We start from the raw sequence: 22593 nt of genomic DNA on the forward strand, positions 1-22593 counted from the left end.
AACAAAGCAAGACGTTGAGCAAATGTTGCGTTGAGCCGAGGGCAACAAAATATACGCTTGCAGCGCCCCTAATCCCATGCGGCAGTTCACCACCCAGGCCCGCAGAGCCTCATACATTACTAAGGGTGAGTAAACTATGGTCCAGCAAAACAATCGTCGGTTAAGTGCGGGCCGTGTATTCCTTGTTCTGTGGTATTGCGTCGTTCTACTGCTGATCGTGTTTAGTGTTTGGATTCTGGCGTTCAAGGCGTGCGGGGAAGTCATCCGTGCAGGAAGGCGCAGTTTTGCAGAGTCGGTAAGGCAGTTCAATGGCGCGCGCGGCCTAACGTTGCGTGTGCTGGTTACGACGCGTGAAGATCTGGGGAGATACTGCGGAACCCCCCTATGGGCCTTGCAGCAGCTTCCGAACAGGTTTGTGTGCTTTCACGGCCAACATGCTCGTTGGCCGTATTTGTAGTGTTTCTCGACTTGCGGTCTCTCTTGGACTTCGCTTATCGGGCGGTTAGTGCACTTCGGGTGGCGTTAACTGTACGGAACGTGTGTTAATTTTAGTTATTCATGTTCGTCAACTTGTGACAGTCATTTGTGTACTATTTTAAAACCTAAAATATCTGTCTGCGCTCATGGAGTAGTCAGCGAGAGCACTTCAGTTACTACAGAGTATCGCAAGTCCCGTCTAACGGCTCGTTACGTGCGCGTTAAAACGCCGTCGGACCGCGCTGCAAGCCTCTCAGACTGAGCAGCTCTATCTCGGGATAGCCAACCTGCGAGGAGACTGTGAAGGTTTCTTTACGTGGTGTGCTCGCAACAGTCGTAGCTGCATTGACTACACACTGATATCGTCTTCACTGGCAGCACACGTCAGACAGGTCCACATCGACGAAGGCGGCCTCTTTAGCCTGGGGTGTGACCACAATCGCATCAAGCTGTCACTCATCGCCCCACCAAAAACGTGTGCGACAGCTTCGAAAACCTGCAAAGCGCTATCTGCCGGCACCTGCATACAAAAACAGTTGCCAGCGAATTCGAGTGCAGTCCCATCCACGCAAGGAAGGCAACGTACTCAAGAGTTTGTCAATGAGCTCAAGAGAATCATGCGCGAGCATGAGGTTCGCACAGGCTGTCGTGGAGGTCTTCAACGAAAGCGGTGGTGGGACAGGGAAATCAAAGAGACCCTTGAAAAGCGGCGTGCGGCGAACCGGGCACACAGGCATGCAGTGAAAAATCTCACAACCAGTGAATGCCTCCTAGCCTGGGAAGAGTATCTGCGCTGCAAACGAGCAGTGCAACAGCTGGTCCAATGCAAAATCGCAGATAACGACCAAAGGCAACTGGAGGAGATCACTACAGCAGGCCGCAGCGGCACCCGGAAATTTTTGACCTATGTTTCCTCCCTCGACTGCAAATCGCCACTGCCAATGCTCCGAGATGAAATGACGAGTGACACAGTGCTTGATATACGTCGGCACCTCACATAGCATCTTGAGAGAATCTTTGAACATACACCCAACCAAGGTGACGTCCAACACAAAGCCAGTCTGGTAGGAGAGCTGCCAAGTGAACAGGACTCGTACATGGCTGACTGCCAATGGGAAGTGACACCGCTGGCTCTCAAATGTGCTCTTGCTCGCATTGGGGCTCACACGGCAAGCGGACTCGATGGCATCCCCGCGAAACTGGTCAAGTGTCTGGGGGAAGTGGCGCAAGCACACCTTGCAGCAATCCTCATTGGCATAATCCCCGGCGACCCCATCCCAGAGGCATGGCTACTGGGAAAAGTGTCATTAATACCAAAGAAAGGCAGTGACAGCAGCCTTCTCAGGGATCACAGGCCACTCACAGTCACCAGCGTACTGTATTCGCACTTTCCAGCAAATATAGGTGGCGCGACGGGGTATCCAAAATGGAGGACGGGACGATGATCGGGACGTCGCGTTAGCGCGCGCGTCTGGAGGAAAAAGCCGATCCGGGTCCACTAGTGTCTCTTCATACCATCTTTTCCCTTGCCGATGAGACACGAAGGTGCTTTGTTGAAGGCGAAGCAGTTTATAACGCAAGTCACACAGTGTTTTGCGGCATCAGGGAGGCCACCGATGACATGCTGAGCATCGAGGGATTGTGCCTGCAACCGAATGCAGTCACCAGCCAACCGCACTGCGTGAACGTTTGTTGGCACTGCAGGTTCTATAAAGGATGCTACACTTCCATCCATGCTCGTAAAATTGTTCAAGCATACTTTACGAATATTTATTAGGCTCCAAGCAGAGCTCGGTAGACGCAACCGAGCACAGCGTTTTGTTATTGCCACTTGTGCAATGGTGTCGGGTTAAGTGCGAATAATGCGAGTAACTTATAATTTTGTCGGCTGTTTTTACAAGGAAAGATCCAATGGCGTTTATGCAGGTTACAGGTAATAATAAAAATACCGAAACTGAATATCAAATGCTGACGCCTCTGCGGCAGGGCCTGTTACATCAGCTGTGCTGTGCTTTCAGCGTGCTGTAGGAAACCACGATGCCGCAGAAATAAGTTTTTTTTTTCATTTATTACAAATACCTACATCGCTCATTCCTGTGGGGGTTTGAGAAAGAAAAAAAAACAGCAAGTTCAGAACAGTAATCACACATAATGCTAAAAAGAGAACGAAGAACAAACAACCCAACAAAGCACAAAATGCAACTGGAATGCAGCATTTAATAACAAAAACCAGCACGTTAATAAAAGAACAATGACGTTCTCCTGTTAGTCCTCGGCTTCACTTTCTTGTGCGTGCGCATAGGAATGTTATGTGGCGGCACGGCGCCTTTCTTCAACCGCGGATGGCTGCAGACCATCTATTAGTAAACGACACAACTTGCACGAAAAACACACCATCAATAACGAAAGAGCAAACTAAACTTACGGATATTGCTCCAGAAGAAGTCAGCTTTCCTGAAGTGACTACTGCGAACCCCATTGTGTTGCTGACACCTTTTCCGGTGCGGAGCATAGTCATCCAAACCTTTCGGGCTTTTTTATTGCTAGGAAAGGTATGAACGCTGGCTTTTCCCGGCACTGAGCGATTTCTATACAGCGGTACACAGCACATTTGATTGCTTTTTGGTTTTGCGTTCTCAATCCCCACGTTTCCGAACGCTCCGGCTGCCTCCTCCCTGGACGCCGATCATCTACAAACAGCTTCAGAAAAAAGGCGCGCGGCGGCGCCACCGTTGCTGGAAAGTGCGAATAGGCTTTTTGCCCAAGGGCTTAAGGCCTGGATGAGCGCGTGGGCCGAGCAAAGTGGTCACTTGACGGAGCTGCAAAATGGATTTGGATGGGGTCGTCAGCTGGAGGACAACCTTTTTTTACTCTCCCAGGGCATAGAAATTGCACGGCAAGAATCCCGCGGCCTGGTGACATGCTTTCTCGACGTCACTAAGGCATATGACAATGTCCCACACGGCCTCATGCTGCAACACATGAGCGAGCTGGCTATGCCATCCAAATAGATTGACCTTCTGCGGTGCTTATATACCGGCAACAAGGCAGTGGCATGCTTTGGAGAGGTCTACACGGAGCCAGTGACAATACACCGGGGACTGAAGCAGGGGTGCCCGCTCTCCCTGCTGCTATACATGCTGTACGTAGCAGGGCTAGAGAAAGCCCTTATTGCGTCGGGACCTGGTTTCACGCTGCTCTATTCTGAAGATGGACTCCCGCAAATGTGGACGCTTCCGGGGCTGGTCTTCGCCGATGACCTTGTTCTGCTCGCTGGAAGTGTAGCTGAGCTACAGGGACTTGTCGCCGCCTCGGCTGAGCATCTGTCAACACTGGGACTGGCCTTCAACATGCGCAAGTCAGCGGTCCTGTGCTTCTCCGTCCCAAAGGACAAAGCTCGCACTGTGCTGCTGTCTGGCGGTGAAGGGGTTCCATCGATGCACAGCTATTGTTACCTTGGCATCACTTTCAGCACTACTGGCAACAAGTATGCTACACACGAGGCACTGCTTAAAGAAAAGTCAAGACACGCCAGCTGTATCCTGTGCAGACGGTGCTATGGGGTGCACCCGATACCTGTTGGTCCATGACCTGTGGAAGCAGACGGTGCTATGGGGTGCACCCGATACCTGTTGGTCCATGACCTGTGGAAGTCGGTGCACATCCCATGTCTCACCTTCGCGAACGCTGTGATGTATGTGTCTGCGCCAACACGCGGGTGGCTAGAGCGTGGTCAGCGAGAGGTGGGCTGCCTTGCCTTGGGCTGCCATGGCCGAGTGGCTGTGGAGGCCACACAAGGTGACCTGGGATGGTCAACATTTGAGGCTCGCGAGGCCACTAGCAAGATTGCATTCGAAGAGCGACTCCGAGTTATGAACAACAAACGCTGGGCATGGCGACTGTTCTGCCACGTGTCATTCAAGGGTGTACGCACACAGTGGTGCAACCGCCTCTACCACCTCTGTCGCAAATTCGGCTTCACTACCAGCCCAATTGAGGTGGGCCCGCCACACAAGATCACGGAGAAGGTGCGCTCCAGAGTGGAAGATAAGGAACGTGCTCACTGGCGGACCGCAATGCACCAGAAGTCTACCTTGGAACTATACCGCAGCCACAGGCAAGATATAGGCTGGATGCGTGTCTATGACAACAGCAGCGGCAGCGCGCTCCTCCGCATGCTGCTGTACTGCCGGTGCTGCGACAGCACACCGGAGGTACAAGCAGCAAGCTGCAGGACATGCAGCAAACACGAGGAAAGCATGGAGCACCTGGCGCTGCACTGCCGCAAGCTGTACCCAGCCGCCAGAGGGAACGCCGCTGTACAACAGGCGCTAGGGTTCGAGGACGGCATCGACAACGCCATGGATGTATGCACAACGAAAGAACGACTGCAACTCTGGCAGCGATCGGTTGAGCTGGGTGCGGCTGTGGGGACGGTGCAGTGAACGAACGAGTTAACTGCAGTGAATGGTGACAGTGCAGTGGACGTACATGCGCATGCAGTGTACCATATGCGCAAGGCTGCAGGACAACTGCTACCTTTAGTCTTCCCGCTGGTGGGGACAGTGCAGTGACTTTAGGCATTCAGCCGTTTTTTTCTTTCTTTTTTTCTTTTGTTGTATGTATTTTGTTAACTTTTTCCCCTGGCTTGGACATTTCGGTGTCCACCCGATACAAAGGGTTTCTGGCCACAACGATCATCTTAGGGCAGTCCGACATCTATTTCACTTAGTGGAATCCATTGCTTGCGTACGGAAGCCAAAAACAGAACACGGACAGGCTACCCCGCATCTGTGTATTTTTTTTCTTGTGTGCCCGTCCTTTTGATCTGTGTACTTACAGGTAATCTCTGCGTTCCAGTATTACCTGTCGTCTACCATTTGTTAGGCGCACCACTTTCCATGTTTCTGCCAAGTCCACCACTTCCGCAAATGCCTCTCAGTGTCCAAGTCGGGGGAACCATTATGGTGGAAACAAGCAGTGCAAACCACAAAAAATGGAACAACAGCACAGCATGGTGTTGCCTTCGTTTTTGTCGTCCTTGTCTTCTCGTTTGCACTGTTTTTTTCTAGTTAATTTACTTTAATTTGCATTGGATTTTGTGGGCCTCAGGCATATCAATACGCGGCCCATAATGCACTATAGGTTCTGTACTGGGATGCAGCTGGCGAGTCAGATGACTACTGTATTTTCTGGTCTATAAGTCGCATTTTTGCATAAGTTGCACCCTCCTCAAAACAGCACTTTTTCCAAAAAAAAGCTCATATAAGTTGCACCGGTGTGGAAGACCCACTGGTGTACAAAAAGCAATTGTTAATCTGGTAAACTCATAGAGGATCAGTTTGGTAGAAAGTTTGGGGAAAGTACATGGTTGCGGTGGCTGCCGGCTCTGAATGCTACCCCCAGTAAGCAGTGCTAGACATGTGCATATATTGTTAGACAACAAACTTCTCAAAAATGGCTTATTGATACACACAGATGGCATGTATTTACAGACGGCGTTTAGGCAAAACCATCGAAGCCTTCTTCCTCCGACTTGATAAAAAAATCATTCATTTAGACCATAAAGCTGTGTCTTAACATGTGCTGACATCGTGCAGCACACAGGCACCTTATCGAGCGCAGACCATGCGCGGCCACCACGTACCGAATTTATTCCATACATAAGTAGCACCGGTGGATAAGACGCACCAAAAATTTCAGAAAAAAATTGCAATTTATACACCGGAAAATACGGTATTTTGAAGACGATAGTTTTTTTTTTGCTACTTAAACGCATAAATTTTAGTCTGTGTGCATGTCTGTCTGTGACTTGATTCAACCATTCGGCCAAGGTGAAGCAGAAGCTACGCAATAATCTTATGTACCCACAACCAAATCTAAACATCTTAAGTCCGGTGTCAATGCTTATACTTGTCAACATGGTTAAAAAGGAACAAGTCATTATGCAAATATAATGCAGAAAATCAACTCATAAGTGATATTTGCAGTGTTTCTTTGTTTAAAAATTCATGAATGCTTGGTTTTTGCAATAGCAAATGAAATACTACATCAACTGCAGGAAACCATTGCCTGCTGTTGCTTGCACTACTATAGCTCGTGGTGGTATTTAAAAAATAAAATGGCAACAGTAATGAAAGGTTTCACTAGAGAGGTTTCACGTTCCGCTTGGAACGGTTGTGGGGTTGTGCAACGTGGTTCTATAAATGTTGGAGCAGAGTGCCTTGATTCACGCGCGTCTCTGCCATACGGCAGCGCTGGCATCGAGGCACCCGACTTGGAGGAGTGGAATGCAGTAATTTAAATTGGCTTGAGCAAACCTCTAGTGTGTTATCTTGGGAGCAATGAGGCGGGCGAGGAACAGCATGAGAGGTGAGCGGTAAAGAGAAAGGCATTTACTGACAGGGGCTCCAGTCGACTATCGTCTTTAGTCAGCATTTGCAATTAAAGGAGCAGATACACAGTCATCCTTCTATTTCCGTCATTATATAGCTTATTCGAGTGAAGTTTTTGTTAAATCTGGTGCCTATGTTATCGTTCAAACGAACCACACTTTTCTTTTGTCTGCATGGCCCCTTTAAATGTGAACTTTCTTTTGCTTGGGATTATTACTCACGCTCACCTGAAGGGCATTTACAGGTAGTAGCCCCTGGGTACTTCCTGTATAGACACCCTGTTGCGCATCAGACATAACCAGAACTGTCAACTATTAGATTTTACCTGCGATAGGATGCCAGAAAGCCAGAGAAGCTGGCCTTTGAAACTGGGATCAGTAGTGGCAAGAGAACAAAAGATATGACGTCCTTTTTTGACTAAAGGTTTGTTAAATTCTGCAGTTTGATTACTCCAACACTGCAGTATTTTCACTGCAATGGAGTTTTTTTATGTTCATGGTATTGTAGCAAATGTGCTTCTGTATCTTGTGTCTGAGAGCAAATTAAGGGAGTGAAACATGTATGGCACTCATTAGAGTAATACTGCATGCTAGGTCATGCAATCCTGTCTGTTTATTGCAGAAAGTACTGAACAATGCATGCACAGTCTGTGAATGGTTTTATATAGTGCAGAAGCTGCAATGATTAACCATTTATCCATTTGCATAACGCATGCAGGTTGGCTTAACTGTCTCCATGCCATTTTCTGCCAGGAAGTAAACTCACAGGCTTCCTGCTGGTCCTTGTGGTGTGTACTGCAATGCTGTAAATTTTAATTGGTTTTTGTGTTTTTTGCTTTCAGAAAGTACCGCAACACTGACAGCAAGCATGCCACATGCAACACCACCAATGCCCACAGGCTGCATTCTTCCAATGTCAGCAATTGGGGCCCACACACTTGACGCACCTCGCAGCCAAACGACACAGACGGCTATTGCAACTAGTGCCACAGGTACAGCCTCTTTCTAACTGCTGGTCTGCGAGTATTACTGAATGGGAATTTTCTTTTCAGGGACGCAGTGCGGTCTTATGTTACTCGTCAGCACCAGCTCCCAAACAGAAGCGAAGTTTCCAGGTAACAATTTCAGATTTTTTCCAGCATCAGCATTCCACTGTGAAGCAGTCCTTTTCAAGCTTAATTGATATGTTGGCGCAGCGTTAAACTTTATGACGTTCCAAACAACACCAAACTCATTGCATGTCATGCTGTTGTGATTCGCATCATTAAGGCTAAACCTATTGTGAGGTTTAGTGTGAAGCCATCGCATACCCACATCCATTGTGCTGAGCATCGTCAAACCCACTCAGTGTCAAGCCGCGGATTCGTGCCAAGCAATCTCTACATCCTAAATCAAGCCATAGCTTACTGGTAAACATTAAGTTTTCCCAGTTGTAATAAAACGTCTTTGTGGTGGGTTTCACGGGTCACACGATAGAGCAGGTCAAATAAATGCAGAGTAATTTGTCAGAAAAAATTCTAGAACCCTCTATTAAAAATATCCTTAGTAACCGGAGGAACCTTAGCTTTAGTGGTTTGGAACTACCAAAATGTTACAGCCTTTTCTAACCCTTGAAAACAAGTTTTTTTTTGGTCTGTTACAGTATGATGGTTTTATGCACGAAATGTTTTACGCAAAAATGCTAGAAGCACCTAAAAAAGGGCATTAGAAATGTGATTGGTGTATATAAAAACAAAAAAACAAAACATTTTGGAATGTGCAAAATTCTCTGTATGACGGAGCAAAATTCTCAGTAAAGTTTAGTGTAAAAACCAAGCAGTTTTTAAGCTACAGAAGCGGCTTCCAGCTTCTATTTGGGACTGCTATTGACCAAAGCAGTCAATACCTGGGTCTTTTCTCAGGTAAAAATGGCAATCTTTCTTAGTAGAAGGCAAGAATTTCTGACCTAATAGTTTACACTCTATAATGACTAATATTTGTGCCATCTGCAAAGCAACCAAACAGGCTACACAGTATCGACAACGATGTGGAAGCAGTCGTAGCTGACTGATTACCACCCGTTTATGTTCAAGAGGGCCGATTCTCTTCATTACTCTTCTCAGAATTAAATTGTGATATCACATCTTCCGCAGACCAACTATTGCTCTTAGCATTGGAAATTTGTTGAAGGTGTAGCAGCATTGCCAAGCTTTTTGCGATTTTCAGCATGCATTTTATTTAGCAAATGCAGCCATCTTGTTGTGCAGCTGTGATGAAGTATCGTTTGTCGCTACACTTTTGAAAATTGCCATCTGAACAAATGCCCTATACAGAAAATGAAAATCGACTTTCCTGCTAAGAAGACGGTGCTAACCATTTTAAAACATTGAGTTTAGTTTATAAATTCATGATATCCCCTGCCAGCTGTAGATGTTTTATTGCCATTGTACAGAAAGAGTGACATACGAACTTTATGCTAGGGCTCATATCAGGTCTCACATGCCTATGTCCCTCCTTCTGGGGAACAAAAACAATGCGAAAAATACCAAGGGAATCGGGGGGAAGTAGACTCGCTACATTCTGCATTCATAATTACCCAGAATTATGGGCGAATTCCCCTAGGTTAGTAGCCTTTCTACGATCTTTGTGCAGGGCACTTGCTTTTTTTAACTATTTGCCTAATGGTGGAGGCATTTTCCTTCCCTCTTTTGATGATCCTAATGGAATGCACCAGCTTCATGTGGCAATAAATTCATATTGAGTATCAATATGAGAGTACTTCCATAGTATGAGCACTTTTCTGACAAAAATGTCACTATTGCAGGGGTGAAACAGGTCCGCACATTGCGCATTTCTGATACAAAACCGTTTTCCTGCGTCAGGCCCGTCCAATAGCCTGAAAATTCCGAAAATTGCACCAAACTGCTCCGGAACAGCCTGTAAAGCAAGGATTTCGATGCTCATGTCAATTTCAGTGGGAATAATGCTGACTTGACAGCATAATTTTTCAGTACCCCCAAGGCAACGCGATTTTTTTAGGTTTGATTGTTGATTAATCAATAAAAAAACGAGCACCAATAAAAAGATGTCCGAGAGATTTTGCGCATGTAACATTGTCAGGTTGCTTATGTTACATTCTGCATGTTTCTAAAGTTTTCCCTTTGAAAACCATTGCAAAATGACGTAGCACAATACTTACCGTATTTATTGAAAGAGGTGAAACAGGTCCGCACATTGCGCATTTCTGATACAAAACCGTTTTCCTGCGCCAGGCTGCTCCAATAGCCTGATGATTCCAAAAATTGCACCAAACTGCTCTGGAACAGCCTGTAAAGCAAGGATTTCGATGCTCATGTCAATTGCAGTGTGAAAAATGCTGACTGGACAGCATAATTTTCCAGTACCCCCAAGGCAACGCGATTTTTTTAGGTTTCATTGTTGATTAATCAATTAAAAAATGAGCACCAATAAAAAGATGTCCGAGAGATTTTACGCATGTGACATTGTCAGGTTGCTTATGTTACATTCTGCATGTTTCTAAAGTTTTCCCTTTGAAAACCATTGCAAAATGCCGTAGCACAATACTTACCGTATTTATTCGAATCTAGGCCGGCCACGATTATAAGCCGACCCCCGAAAGTCTGAAGCCACGAAAAAAAAAACTTACCTCGAATGTAGGCCAAACAAAAAGGCGAGGTCAGCGTTCACAAAAAGAAAACACGTTTATTGAACATGAAGATGCGGTGCTGGAACTCAATCAGTTTCTCTTCAAAATCACCGGGAAACTTCTGGGTGATTGAGGTTCGATGATGGAGGCTAAAGCCGAAGCGCTTCATGAATTTCTGTAGCCAGCCCTGACTGGCTTTGAAGCGTGCCCACGATAAGCCTCGTTCCCTTGAAAGCTCCCTTGCTTGTGCCTGGAGCACTTCCGTTGTTACTGGAAGGGCAGCTGCTCGCTGCGTTTGAACGAAGTCAGCCAGTACCATCTCCATTTCGCGGTGACGGCCTTCTCATGGTCCGGTGAATGCCATCCTCGTTGCGGCACACGCAAATATCCTCTCCCGTTGTGTCCTCCAACGGCGGACTTTTTTTCATCCACGCCGAAGTCCCGCCCGGCTTGAACGTTCGACGACAACTTTGCGGCTAAAACAACTTTTCTTTTAAAAGCGGCAATATAATGGCACCGCTTGTTTGGTGCCACTGCGCTGTCAAAAACAACGTTACTAGAGTAACGTTGGACAAAACCAGACGCCACACTGCACGCACGCCACTATCCGCATAGTTCAAAATGGCGGCATCGCTATGGCCCCTTAAGTGGCTACTGGCTCGTCTAGTAATGGCTACAATACTTTCTTTTCTGGGTGGCGCTGGCTGCGCGCCACGTCCCTCAATTTCACTTGGAAATTGGTGCGTGTTTCAAAATCCTCGAATCCAAGCCGACCCTGGAGTTTGATATATCAGTATTTCAAAAAAACTATCGGCTTAGATTCGAATAAATACGTCAGCTGAGGTGACAAACTATTTCTGTAAATTGGTGAGAAAACAGCAATTTTTCAGGTGCTGTACCTCTGGAACAACACCACCGGGCACCACCACCTTGGTATGGTTACACTGTAAAACATACGCCGAGTGAAGCGGCTACCCATAGTTCAGGTGCTCAGTGTTCTTCGCCGGTTTCTACTGTGGTTTAGGTTGTGTGGGTGGCTGGGTTTTCATTTTAGTGGTTCGATCTGTTGCCGGAAGTTGCGCGGCTTGAAAGACGGGATAAGCAATGTGGTGCCCGCGACTTTGCCGTGGTTTGATCTTGAGAGTGAAGCTCGCTACATGCGTGGAGCAAATTTTGGGCTCATTGCGATGTTAATGCTGCGTTTGACAGCGAACTAGCGAGCAGTGGGATTGGGATGAGCAACACGGCAGAAGTTGCGCGGCAGACTACACCGCCGCAAAATGTTCAATTGGGGTTCGATAGCTGGACTGGTTATTTTTGTGCGCTAGTAATAATAATAATTTACCTATCTGAAGGGAAATTTAATGCCAAAAGCGAGATGGCTAAATATAGCAACGCTACTTAAATTACGATCGTGGTGAATGTGCACCTACGGGTTGAAATGGGAGGGCTGTTGTGGTGCAGCGACCGTCACCTCACTTTGTGGAACTTTTACCCTTGTTCTACACTTGTACATGTGCTTACAGCAGTCTGGGATTTTCAAAATAATTCAACACTCAAGTGATAAAAAAACACCTTACAATTGCCAAGTTTGTCAATTTGATATTTTCAACGGCACTCTTCACTGTCAATGCATATAAAGCCTCAGCATTTAAAAAGTTAAAAAAGTAGTGCATTTCGTACATTGTGATACTGTGATAGAAATAAACTTTCTCCTAAAGCTGTTTCAGTGTTATGCACACCCGAAACCAATTAAAAAGTGCACTTGTCCTCCTGAGTTGCTAAAAACTTCATTTTTTAGGCTCCTAAGATGACAAAAAATGTCATTAACTGCTCCAAATAACGTTATTCTTCTCCAAAAAAGAAATTTTGCTGCTCCGAAAGCTGCTCCCAAATCTATTTCAGCTGTCTCACCCCTGCTATTAAAAGTAGTATCTTGTACACACACACACACACACACACACACACACACACACACACACACACACACACACACACATATATATATATATATATATATATATATATATATATATATATATATATATATATATATATATATATATATATATATATATAAGCGAAGAAAAACTTCGAACAAGGTAAAAGCACGATTGTGGCCTCCGTTTCAGCAAAGAGAACTTGCTTTCCATCGTGCTTTTACCTTGTTCGAAGTTTTTCTTCTCTTGTCTTCTCTACCATCTTCAAAGTTCTACTACTCCCTATATATATATATATATATATATATATTAATTGGCTCTGGCTAGAAGGCTTGGTTGAAGGCGAGAAGGGACCTCGACCCACGATAATGATAATAAAGCATCGCGCATCCAAAAGATAATGTGCTGATGGTGAATGGGTGAGGTAAGAAGACGAAGATGATCACCTGATGGCAAATAAATGGAGGGTAAACCATGAAGGAAGCTCGGCACTCAGAGTTAGTCACTAGCGCTTAGAGTATAAATAAATATATATATATATATGTATATATATATATATATATACACGCATATATATAGATGCATAAAAGCAAGTACTATCAGAGTCCTTCAATGCTTTTCTGGTCATGAAACTTCACCATAACTGTATGGGACAAGTTTGCTATGTCACCAAAGCCTCTGTGGGACAGCGCTGAGAGCATGGAAGGGGCAGACGCGACCTGAGCGCTGCGTCGACGAAGCTAAGCTTCCACAGAATTTAGTGGTGTTGGCAGGTTGTTTTTGCAGATTCAAGTAATTAGTTGATGTGATGCCTTTGGTGATACGGTAGAGACTGGTTTTAGCCTGCTGCTACGCTAGCATGCTCAGTACAGCCAGAGTCCTTCAGGGCTTTTCAAAAATATTGAAGTACACTGAAGGACTCAAACGCAGTGATGAAGTGCAAAATGGCTTTGAGGTCCTGTGGTTAACTTTTTAACCTACACACGACGTTTTTTGGTACAATTAAAGATAATGAATGTGCACAATTTACATAAAAACAAAAATGCCAAAATGCACTTAGCTAAACGTATTTAAGTTGCAAGGGTCTCCTGGCATCTGCCCTCATTTTCTCTTGTTCGGTCAACTGACCCTCGTCTCTAGCTTGTTCAGGTACACCCCAAAACACTAAACATTTCAGTTTTATTTCATTAAAACCATGCCTTCACGGCCATGTCCCAGAGAGTGCGAGGAGGAACTACTAACACACTGGGCTGCTGATTGGCCACTACAACCAAAAGTTTATACACAATCACTTGACACTCTCACTCAAACTCTAAGGTATTCCAAACAAAACACAAGCACATCTCTAATAAAAACCAATTGACTGATAGCAGCTCTGAGCGCTGGCCATCGATAATTGGGTGGCCTCACTTAAGTATTCTTCCTATGATGCACGCTGAAATTATGCTCAGCACCAGTGAAATTCTCACCTGTGCCAACACAGCGTGTGCATTACAACAGTAGCTGTCAATCGCTGATCACCTATATCCGCTGTTGTGGTGACCCATAACGAATTTGAACCTCGCTGTGTACCTTGGACGGTAAAACTTCTGTCTGTAGGCACCGCAGCACGCCTTTCCCTTTTCAACTCTGGCCCTATGAATGATGCCGCATTGAGCATTACCCCACAGACCATGACGCACCCATGCTTTGCATGCTGTAATGTGGTAATTACCCCCGGCAACTACAGAGATCCTCCTGCATCATCACAAGGTATCCTCAGTGCCGCCCTGACATTAGGCAACAAAGGTACGGCGAGGACATTGACAATCTTTCCCTTGCTGGAAATATTTTTATCGGCTAGACGCATATCTCGGCTTTTCCAGATAAATCATTAGAGACAAAAAGCACTTGCACCGCTGCATTTAGCACCCCTTGAACACACCGGTCTGGCCGACAAAAAGACACACAGGCTATACAAAAACACAACTGCCGGTGATCTTCATTGATTAACTGAGGTTCTTGCACTGGACAGTCTAAATGGGCCTGTAGGCATTGTTAAATTTTACTTGGAAATATACATGGGATGCTTCAGGTCAAAAGCACATCTGAGGATTGTATAATGGTCATTGCCTTGGGTGCTTTTGCTATGTTTTTTACAGTTCGAGAGGTGGATAATGCCAAAGCTGGTGCCTGGGTGAAATTTTCTCCTTCACCGGATGTTGCACACATTGTCGCAGAGGCTCAAGTTGGAACCTGCTTTGGTGCCCCACATTCTTGCAAAACTGGGTAAGATAGTGGCAATGGTGTTGCTTGTAGAACGTGAACACTGCGCAGAGCTGAGGCTTACAACAGGAATTGTTTCCCACGAGCATGTGATCTGGTGCCGTAAAACTAGTCAAGAATGCGCTTCTACAAATTGAAGTGAAAACATTATTAATAGCCTGCAAAATACACGCTTGTGTTATTGCTGTAGCCTGAATTCGTTGCACGTAATATTTGTTAAAGGTGCTGTACTTGGGCAAGCAAGTTGCAGATGAAATTGCATCTTACTCATCTGTAGCTTCCAGTGAATTTGCCCATTTGTGATATACTTGAAAGATGCAAAAACAAGTACCAACTTCACTGCAGCTACAATAGACTCATTTGCTGCGGAGAAGCCCATTAATTCCTATTGGTGTGTGTCCTCATAGAATGAACGGTCGTTCACCCAATTGCCATCACTAAGGTGTGTTGATTAATTCAGACCATCCTTGAAAGTCTTTTACACAAGGGTTCCTTCAGCACTGTGCTGTGAGGATTCCGTCATCATCCTACACACTTCAAAAGTTGCCACATAGGCTGTTCCAGAAACGTATACAGCAGTATGTTCATTGTGTGTTTGCACTTTGCAACATCTTGAACAATAGCAGTTGCCAATAATACTTTATAAACCACAGCCCGGTCAAGAACACACTTCTTAAATTGGGCCTTACATGTCTGTCTAGAAACCCTCTCTCAAATTTAGCATACGCCTCCTATTTATCTAGTTTACTGGTGCAGTTTGTGGAGTTGTGGCACAGCACTGTGCAGGAAGAAATTCTTGCTTGTCCCTCACACTTTCAACATTGCTAAGCCAGTGTTTTAAATGCAGAGCATTTCTTTAACTCACGATGTCACCCGTTCTTGGCGTCCGTAGTTGTCCGCATCGCTCGCCTTGACATGCCCGGCTCAGACGTTTCGCTATCGGCGCGATCAACATTCAATAGCGCGCCCAGGCACGTTTCAAGGACACCCTCTCCCCTCTCTCGGACTCAACGCGCGCCGAGGCTGCCAATTTTACTGCTGACGAGCAATCTCTCGTCAGTAGTTGCCACAAGTGCAACAATATTAACGTAACGCAAACTACTTAACGTCGTGCGCCCCCGGAAATGCTCTGCATTTGATCGTGCCCCTCGCGAGGGGGATGTTTCACTGCGTCACCATGCGAACACTTTGCCACGCTTTAGTTTCAGTTCCGTATCTCCCCGCCGCGGCCGTGGAGAGAAGGCGGCCGGCCGCGACTCACGCCACCGCGGCGCTGCGGTTGCGAGTTGCGCTAGGAAAGCGAGCGTCGTCTGCTAGCGGGGAGCGGAACGCATTCCGCTCGGCATATCCGGTCTTCCCCACTTCTGGCTGCGCACTGCAAAAGAAATAACTTTTTTGCCTTGCGACCATTCATTTTTAAGTAGAAAATGAAGCAACACATTCATTGCAAGTTGATGCTTCACAGCATGTAAAAAGCTATTATTTGCAATCGAATCGTATCGAACCACAGTCTGACAATGAGAAATATCAGTCAAAACATCCTTTAAAATTTTGCACACGCCCTTGCACTTGCCTTATTTCCTGTAGTGAATCCCCTGTCGCTTCATCTCTGCTGCTTGACAGCTGTTTCCAATATCATCTTGCTATACCAGATGTCAGCACCTGTCTTACTAGTGTGCTCTCCCTCATTGAAGGGGTCACGTTATGTAGTACTGGGGATCTTTACTCTTCCCACCTGTTGCAGGTGCAAGTGTCAGGACACGCCATTATAGAGGGCACTGGGAGTTTTGAGGCAGGGGTATAAAAACTATCGAATGGCAGAAATATATGCCTCCAATGTAAAATAGTGTGCACAAAAAGACAGTTGTATATCTTGCTGTGTAGAATTTATCTGAAGCAACTGTTGGAAAATATATATGACAGCCAGAGGTGAACCTCAGCGAAGGGGAAAATTTAATGTAATAACCTTATTAAAATAGTTACATTGAGGTGAATGTCCCTAAAAGCATATGAACCCCTCAGGCATTGTTCATAATTGGTTAAAGGGACCCTGCAACACTCTTTGAGCAGTGCGAGTAAATTTGCGCGACGTTTAGATTAGACTGCCAGGAATACCTGAGCCAAATATTACACGTGCACGTGAAGCGGTGAGCGTGCAAATCGATGTGAAAGACGCGGAAAAACCAACTGCTCTCTCTTCAGTTGTCCTCATTATGCATGGCCTAAGGGACGTCACATAGGCCATGGCTGCCCGATCGGCTGTCACTGGTCAACTTCGCGGCTAGATTCTCCAATTTCCGTCGTCGTCATCGCTGTGTACGAACCTCTTCTATGCCTGAACCTGTAGGCACAGTTTTGCCGTTCCTTTTGTGTTTTGAGTGGGCGCGGAGTTTGAGTGATGAGCTCAATACTTCCTTTTCAACGGGACCACTCCACTACAAAGGTTTATTGCTTCAAAAACGCCCTACCAGCCCGAGCGCGCACTTGCGAGCAGGCACCTATGCCTGCTTTTTTGTGGCACCAGACCGGAAATAGGCCCCTCCGCGTTGCGGAGAAAAGGAAAAAACTACCCGGCATGTTATATATCGAAGGCCGCCGAAGAGAACGCCGCGAGCCGCCCCCCTCTCCGGGAGAGAGCGCGCAGCCTTCGTTGCGTTCCGCGGTCGAGTTGAGGGGGAACGATTATGCGCGATTTCTCATCGCGCGTAGTTTCGTTAATTGTGAACGGATTTTCATAATTCTTGCGGGAGGAGATTTCTGGGACAATAGACTTTATCCCAAGACACATTACTAGTAGTCGATGGCAAGTGTTGCAGGGTCCCTTTAAATTAGAGTTCGATTTTTCATATTGAGGTGAATGTCCCTAAACGTATATGAACACCTCAGGCATTGTTCATAATTGGTTAAAGTAGAATTCGATTTTTCATTGAAAATATAAAATGTAGGATCTGTTTATGTACAACCCATGCTGTGCTTTCTTATCTTGTCATTCAGTTAGGCAATATTGGAATGAATTGCCCTCTCTAAACATGCAATCCGAAATTTGTAGACTACTTTAAACTTTGCAATGTTGACTGTGGAAGGGTTCCTGTGAAAATTTCTGGCACAGTTTGTAACGTTTCTTGTGTTAGTTTTCTACAATTTCTCTGAATTTTTCCCATTTTCCTCAATTAGGAGTTTTTGCAATGCCAGCAAGGAAATCCTGTCTGGACAAAAGCTTCATTTCGGCCCGTCCAGCCAAGAACACACCCACCAGACAACTGAAGTGATGGAGTGTGGTAGTAAGATGCCATACGTCTGCACTGTATGCAAGAAAGCCTTCGGTAAAAATCGCAACCTGAATGTCCACATGAGAGTGCATACCAGTGAGAAGCCTTATGTGTGCCGCACCTGTGACAAGAGCTCCACTCAAAGACACAGTCTTGTAACTCATGAAAGATTGCACTCTGGCAAGAGACTGTTTGTGTGTGGCATCTGTCAAAGGAGCTTTACTCGAAAAGCCTATTTTGTTAGGCACGAACAATCACACTCTGATGTGAAGCCCAGTGCTTGTAACATTGATAAATGCAAATTGGTTGCTCATGAACAGTTGCACTCTGAGGAGAGGCCATATATGTGTAGCATTTGCCAGAAGAGCTTTACTAAAAGAGCCTACTTAGTAGCTCATGAAAGACTACACTCTAATGAGAGGCCCTATGCATGTGGCATGTGTCAGAAAAGCTTTGCTAAAAAAGGTGACCTGGGTAGGCATGAAAGATTGCACTCTGGCAAGAGGCCATATGTGTGCAATGTCTGTCAAAAGAGTTTTACTGAGAGATACAAACAGGTTGAGCATAAAAAATTGCACTTTGGGGAGAAGCCCCATGTGTGTGGCATTTGTCAGAAGAGCTTCACTACGAGATGCCAGCTGGTTAGACATGCGAAGTTGCACTCTGGTGAGAGACCCTTTGTGTGTAATGTATGCAACAAGAGCTTTACAAGTAAATCTAACATGGCTTATCATAAGAGATTGCACTCTGCTAAGAGGCCTTACGTGTGTAGTGTCTGCCAGAAGAGCTTTACTCAAAAATCCAACCTGGATAGCCATAAAAGTTTGCACTCTGGTGAGAAACCGTACACATGTGCCATCTGTCAGAAAAACTTTACTAGAAGAGGAGGCCTAGTGGAGCATGAAAGGATGCATTCTGGAGAAAAGCCTTATGTGTGTAGCACCTGCAAGAAAAGATTTACTACAAAGAGCCACCTGGCTAGTCATGAAAAATTGCACTCCAGTGAGAGGCCCTATGTTTGTAGTATCTGTCAAACCAAGTTTACTAGAAAAGACCACTTGGTTAAACATGAAAGAGGGCATTCCGGGGAGAAGCCTTACAAGTGTGGCATCTGCCAGAAAGGCTATACTCGAAGATACCAACTTGTTAACCATCAAAGGGTGCACTCTGGCGACAGGCCCTACAACTGTAGCACGTCAGGAAAGCTTTACCCAGAGGACCAGCCTGGTTACTCATGAAAGAGTGCACTCTGGTGAGAGAACCTACATGTGTAGCATGTATATGAAGAGCTTCACTAGTATAAAGAGCCTGATTCACCATGAAAGATTTCACTGATGAGATGCCCTAAGTTTCGTAGTGCCTGTCAGAAAAGCTTTTGCCAGCTTGACCACTACAACGGCCCAGTGGCTGTGCCATTGTGCTGCTGAGCTTACGGATGCGGGTTCGATCCTAGCCTAGGGAGCTGCTTTTCTAATGGAAGCCAAAAGAGTAAATGCCCATGTGTCGAGACTATTGTGGATGTTAAGAACCCCAAGTGGTCAAAATTATATTGGAGCCCTCCGCTAGAGCATGCCTCATAGCAAAGGTGTAGCTTCAGTGCAATAAACCCAACCATCGAAGATGCCAGCTTGTGTACCATAAAGATTGCACTCTGGCAAGCGGCCTTACACCTGTAGCACATGTTAAAGGAACATTACTTGTGGAAGCAGCCTGGTTTATCATGAACATGCACACTGGGTACAACGTGTACATATACAGCATGATTAACAAGCTTTTGACAGCAGAGCAGTTTCAGCTTGAGCTTTGTTTGTGGGCGTTTGCAAAAAAAATACCAATAAAAACGGCCCCGGGCACGAGGCACCCAGCATGACCTTCGTGCACTAGATTTAGCAAAAAATATCGTGCGCACGTGAACATGCACTTTGTAAGGAGCGCGTGGTTTCATCCAGGCTTATGTGGGCTTGTGCCACGTGAGAAGCAAGAAAAACGACTGAGGCGCCGCAGCGTGCGTCACTGTGCCGCTGGCATGCACCGCCTCGTTTCTCTGTGCCAATTGCATAGTTTACACTCTCGCAAAATATTTGTCTGTCAAAGAAGTATGTAACTCCCGAGGAAGAAGAAGTGCAGTGCCAATATCGTCGTGTCGCTGCTTGATAACATGATATGGCTACGATCCAATCCTGACTATCGCTCCAAAGTCGGCATGCAAAGAGCAGCAGATCCCGGGTACTGCGCTTCGGATGTGGAGTACGAGCGGAATTGCATGGGATTACCTCGTCAGTGTGCGGATAAGGTAGATTGACCCCCTGCTCTACCGTTTCTTCCGTTTTACCGCTAGTGCAAGCTGCACCAATTATTGCATTTACAACAAGTGCATGTTTAGTCGTGAAGTATTGCTCTCTAGCAGCAAGCCCTAGCCTGTAGCTGTGAGAAGAGCTAAACTTTTTGTTCACTTGAATATTCAAAAATATGGTACTCTGGTGAAATGTAATATCTGTAACATTTGATCCAAAAGCTTTGTTTTGAAACAGAAATATTAGACAACTAACAAGGCACATCAGTGAACATTGCTATGTGTGTGATGTGTGTACGAAGTTTTACTTTGAAATTGACACTCAGTCGGAAAGTGTTTTATTTGGTGAAAGCCGTATGCTTTTACTGTATGCCAGGAAACATTTTTCAATAAGTGCACTTGGTATTCATGTTATAGTGTACTGCCATAAACAAATCCTATTACTGCATTATTTTCATGGAAGCTTTTAGTAAGAGTTTGAAAAGCGTACCATGAAAATACTGCTGGCAAACGATTTTGTGCCTGCAATTTTTTTCAAGGTTTGTGTGGTGTTGAGTTTTATGGCACATTAGCAACTTAGGCTATCATGCGCCAAACAGAAGGTTTTGTGCATTTTGTGGATAACTGATTGTTACAGCACATTACAGCATTACAGCTTGTTTAGAAGCCCTGCTTCTTTTATAAAACTAAAAACGGAGGAAATTTTAACAAGAGCGTTTTCTCCTAAAAGTAGACTGGGGTGAAATGGAATGTGTTCGTTGTAGAACAGCCTAAAATGCTTTTTTCTCAGGACCTCAAGTTTCGTACATGAGAGTAACATGTGGCTTACTGTTATCTCTTGGTCGCATTCCTCACATCTCGGTTTACCTTTTTTCATAAGAAGGAAGTTATGTGTCAGATGTGTATGTCCAATGCGGAGACGGCATAAAATAACTTCTGTGAGGCGTTCTTCATGTTTGCTTGATTCCCACTCTGCTATAGTGGGTTTAACTACATGAAGTTTGTTGTTTGTTTCGTTATCCCATGAGAACTGCCATGTTTCTCTCGGTTTACTCTGTATAAATTTCATACAGTCGCTGTGACGAATATGTACTTGTTTTACTGTTTTGCTACCAGCCTGCACAGCGCATGCATCAGCTCTCTCATTACCATTGATCCCAATATGGCTAGGAACCCAGCACAACTTAATTTTCTGTCCCTGTGTTTTGCTGTCACTAAATTGTGTATTATGCTCCTATTATGGGTTGAGCTGCATTTTTGTAATATAGGGCTGTGATCGTGCTGAGCGAGTCTGTGTAGATAACACTTTTCGGAATGCTTTCCTTCCTTATTCTTTCTACAGCCACAGCAATTGCATAACACTCCGCTGTGAAAACCTAGGCACACTGAGGTAGTCTGATCGCCTTCTCCCATTTACCTTGTATTGCACTCCCAGCATAGCATGATGTTTTGGAACCGTCTGTGTAAAATGAGGTGTAGCCTTTGTATTTTTCGTTCAGTACCAAAAACTCCTGTAATATGTGTTCACGCGGTGTTTTTTTTTAAAGTGTGTCAGTGTAAAATCGCACACAGCAGGGAATGTATACTAAGGTGGTAGTTGTTTTGTTCTTTGGGCAGTCCAAAGTAATGTGTCCAGCATACTAAGTTCTTGGCATTTCTCTTCAAACCGAAGGAGCAATGGTCTAATAGCTTGGGGTTTGTTATTAAACAGTGTCCTAGACGGGCATTTCGTAACTATGGGATAGCACAGACGCTTCGGTAGTGAACGGATCTTTAGCATGTATGAGCATGTCGGTTCTTCTGTATGTAAGTGATGGTTCATTGGTTTTAACATAAAAGACTGCTAATAGATGATGTCCTACGTGCATACCTCGGCAAAGTTGGCGTGGATCACTCAAACTCACAAATTTTTTTTCGAATCACCACTCACTCACACTCAGACTCAATGCTGAGCAGCACATCTGCGCTCACTCAAGCTCAAACTCACAGTGAGCTCAGAACTCACTCGGACTCAAAACGTACTTGTTATGTCGGCCGGACGGTGCGGCCGAACGGATGCACCACACCACACATCGTAGCCCAGACGAACGGAAGTCTTTATTGAAGGATGTCTGTCCTATATATATACATACTATAACGAGTGTGGCGCCACATCTTGGCGTCTACAGATAATCGCAGATGAGTGGCGGCACCTGGTGCTATTGCACAACACTACATCATTCCCTCCCTGGGAAGAAACGTATGAATCATTAGAAAGTCCAGTCCGCACAAAGCAATCACAATTGCAGTCACTGTCTGTACACAGAAAT

General features: G+C 45.4%; 1 protein-coding gene across 1 annotated transcript; it reads left to right on the forward strand.

The window, feature by feature from the left end:
* Positions 1 to 133: 133 nt before the first annotated feature.
* Positions 134 to 22268, forward strand: LOC144158711 (uncharacterized). The gene is made up of 5 exons (XM_077689782.1): positions 134 to 411; positions 7714 to 7863; positions 7924 to 7986; positions 14599 to 14725; positions 17897 to 22268. The coding sequence occupies exons 2-5, from the start codon at positions 7740 to 7742 to the stop codon at positions 19227 to 19229; spliced, it is 1647 nt and encodes a 548-aa protein (XP_077545908.1). The 5' UTR covers positions 134 to 411; positions 7714 to 7739; the 3' UTR covers positions 19230 to 22268.
* The last annotated feature ends 325 nt before the right edge of the window (positions 22269 to 22593 follow it).

This window comes from Haemaphysalis longicornis, unplaced genomic scaffold (genome assembly GCF_048455015.1).
Source record: "Haemaphysalis longicornis isolate Haplotype H1 unplaced genomic scaffold, Haemaphysalis longicornis Haplotype H1 scaffold_10, whole genome shotgun sequence".
NCBI classification, from domain to species: Eukaryota; Metazoa; Arthropoda; class Arachnida; order Ixodida; family Ixodidae; genus Haemaphysalis; species Haemaphysalis longicornis.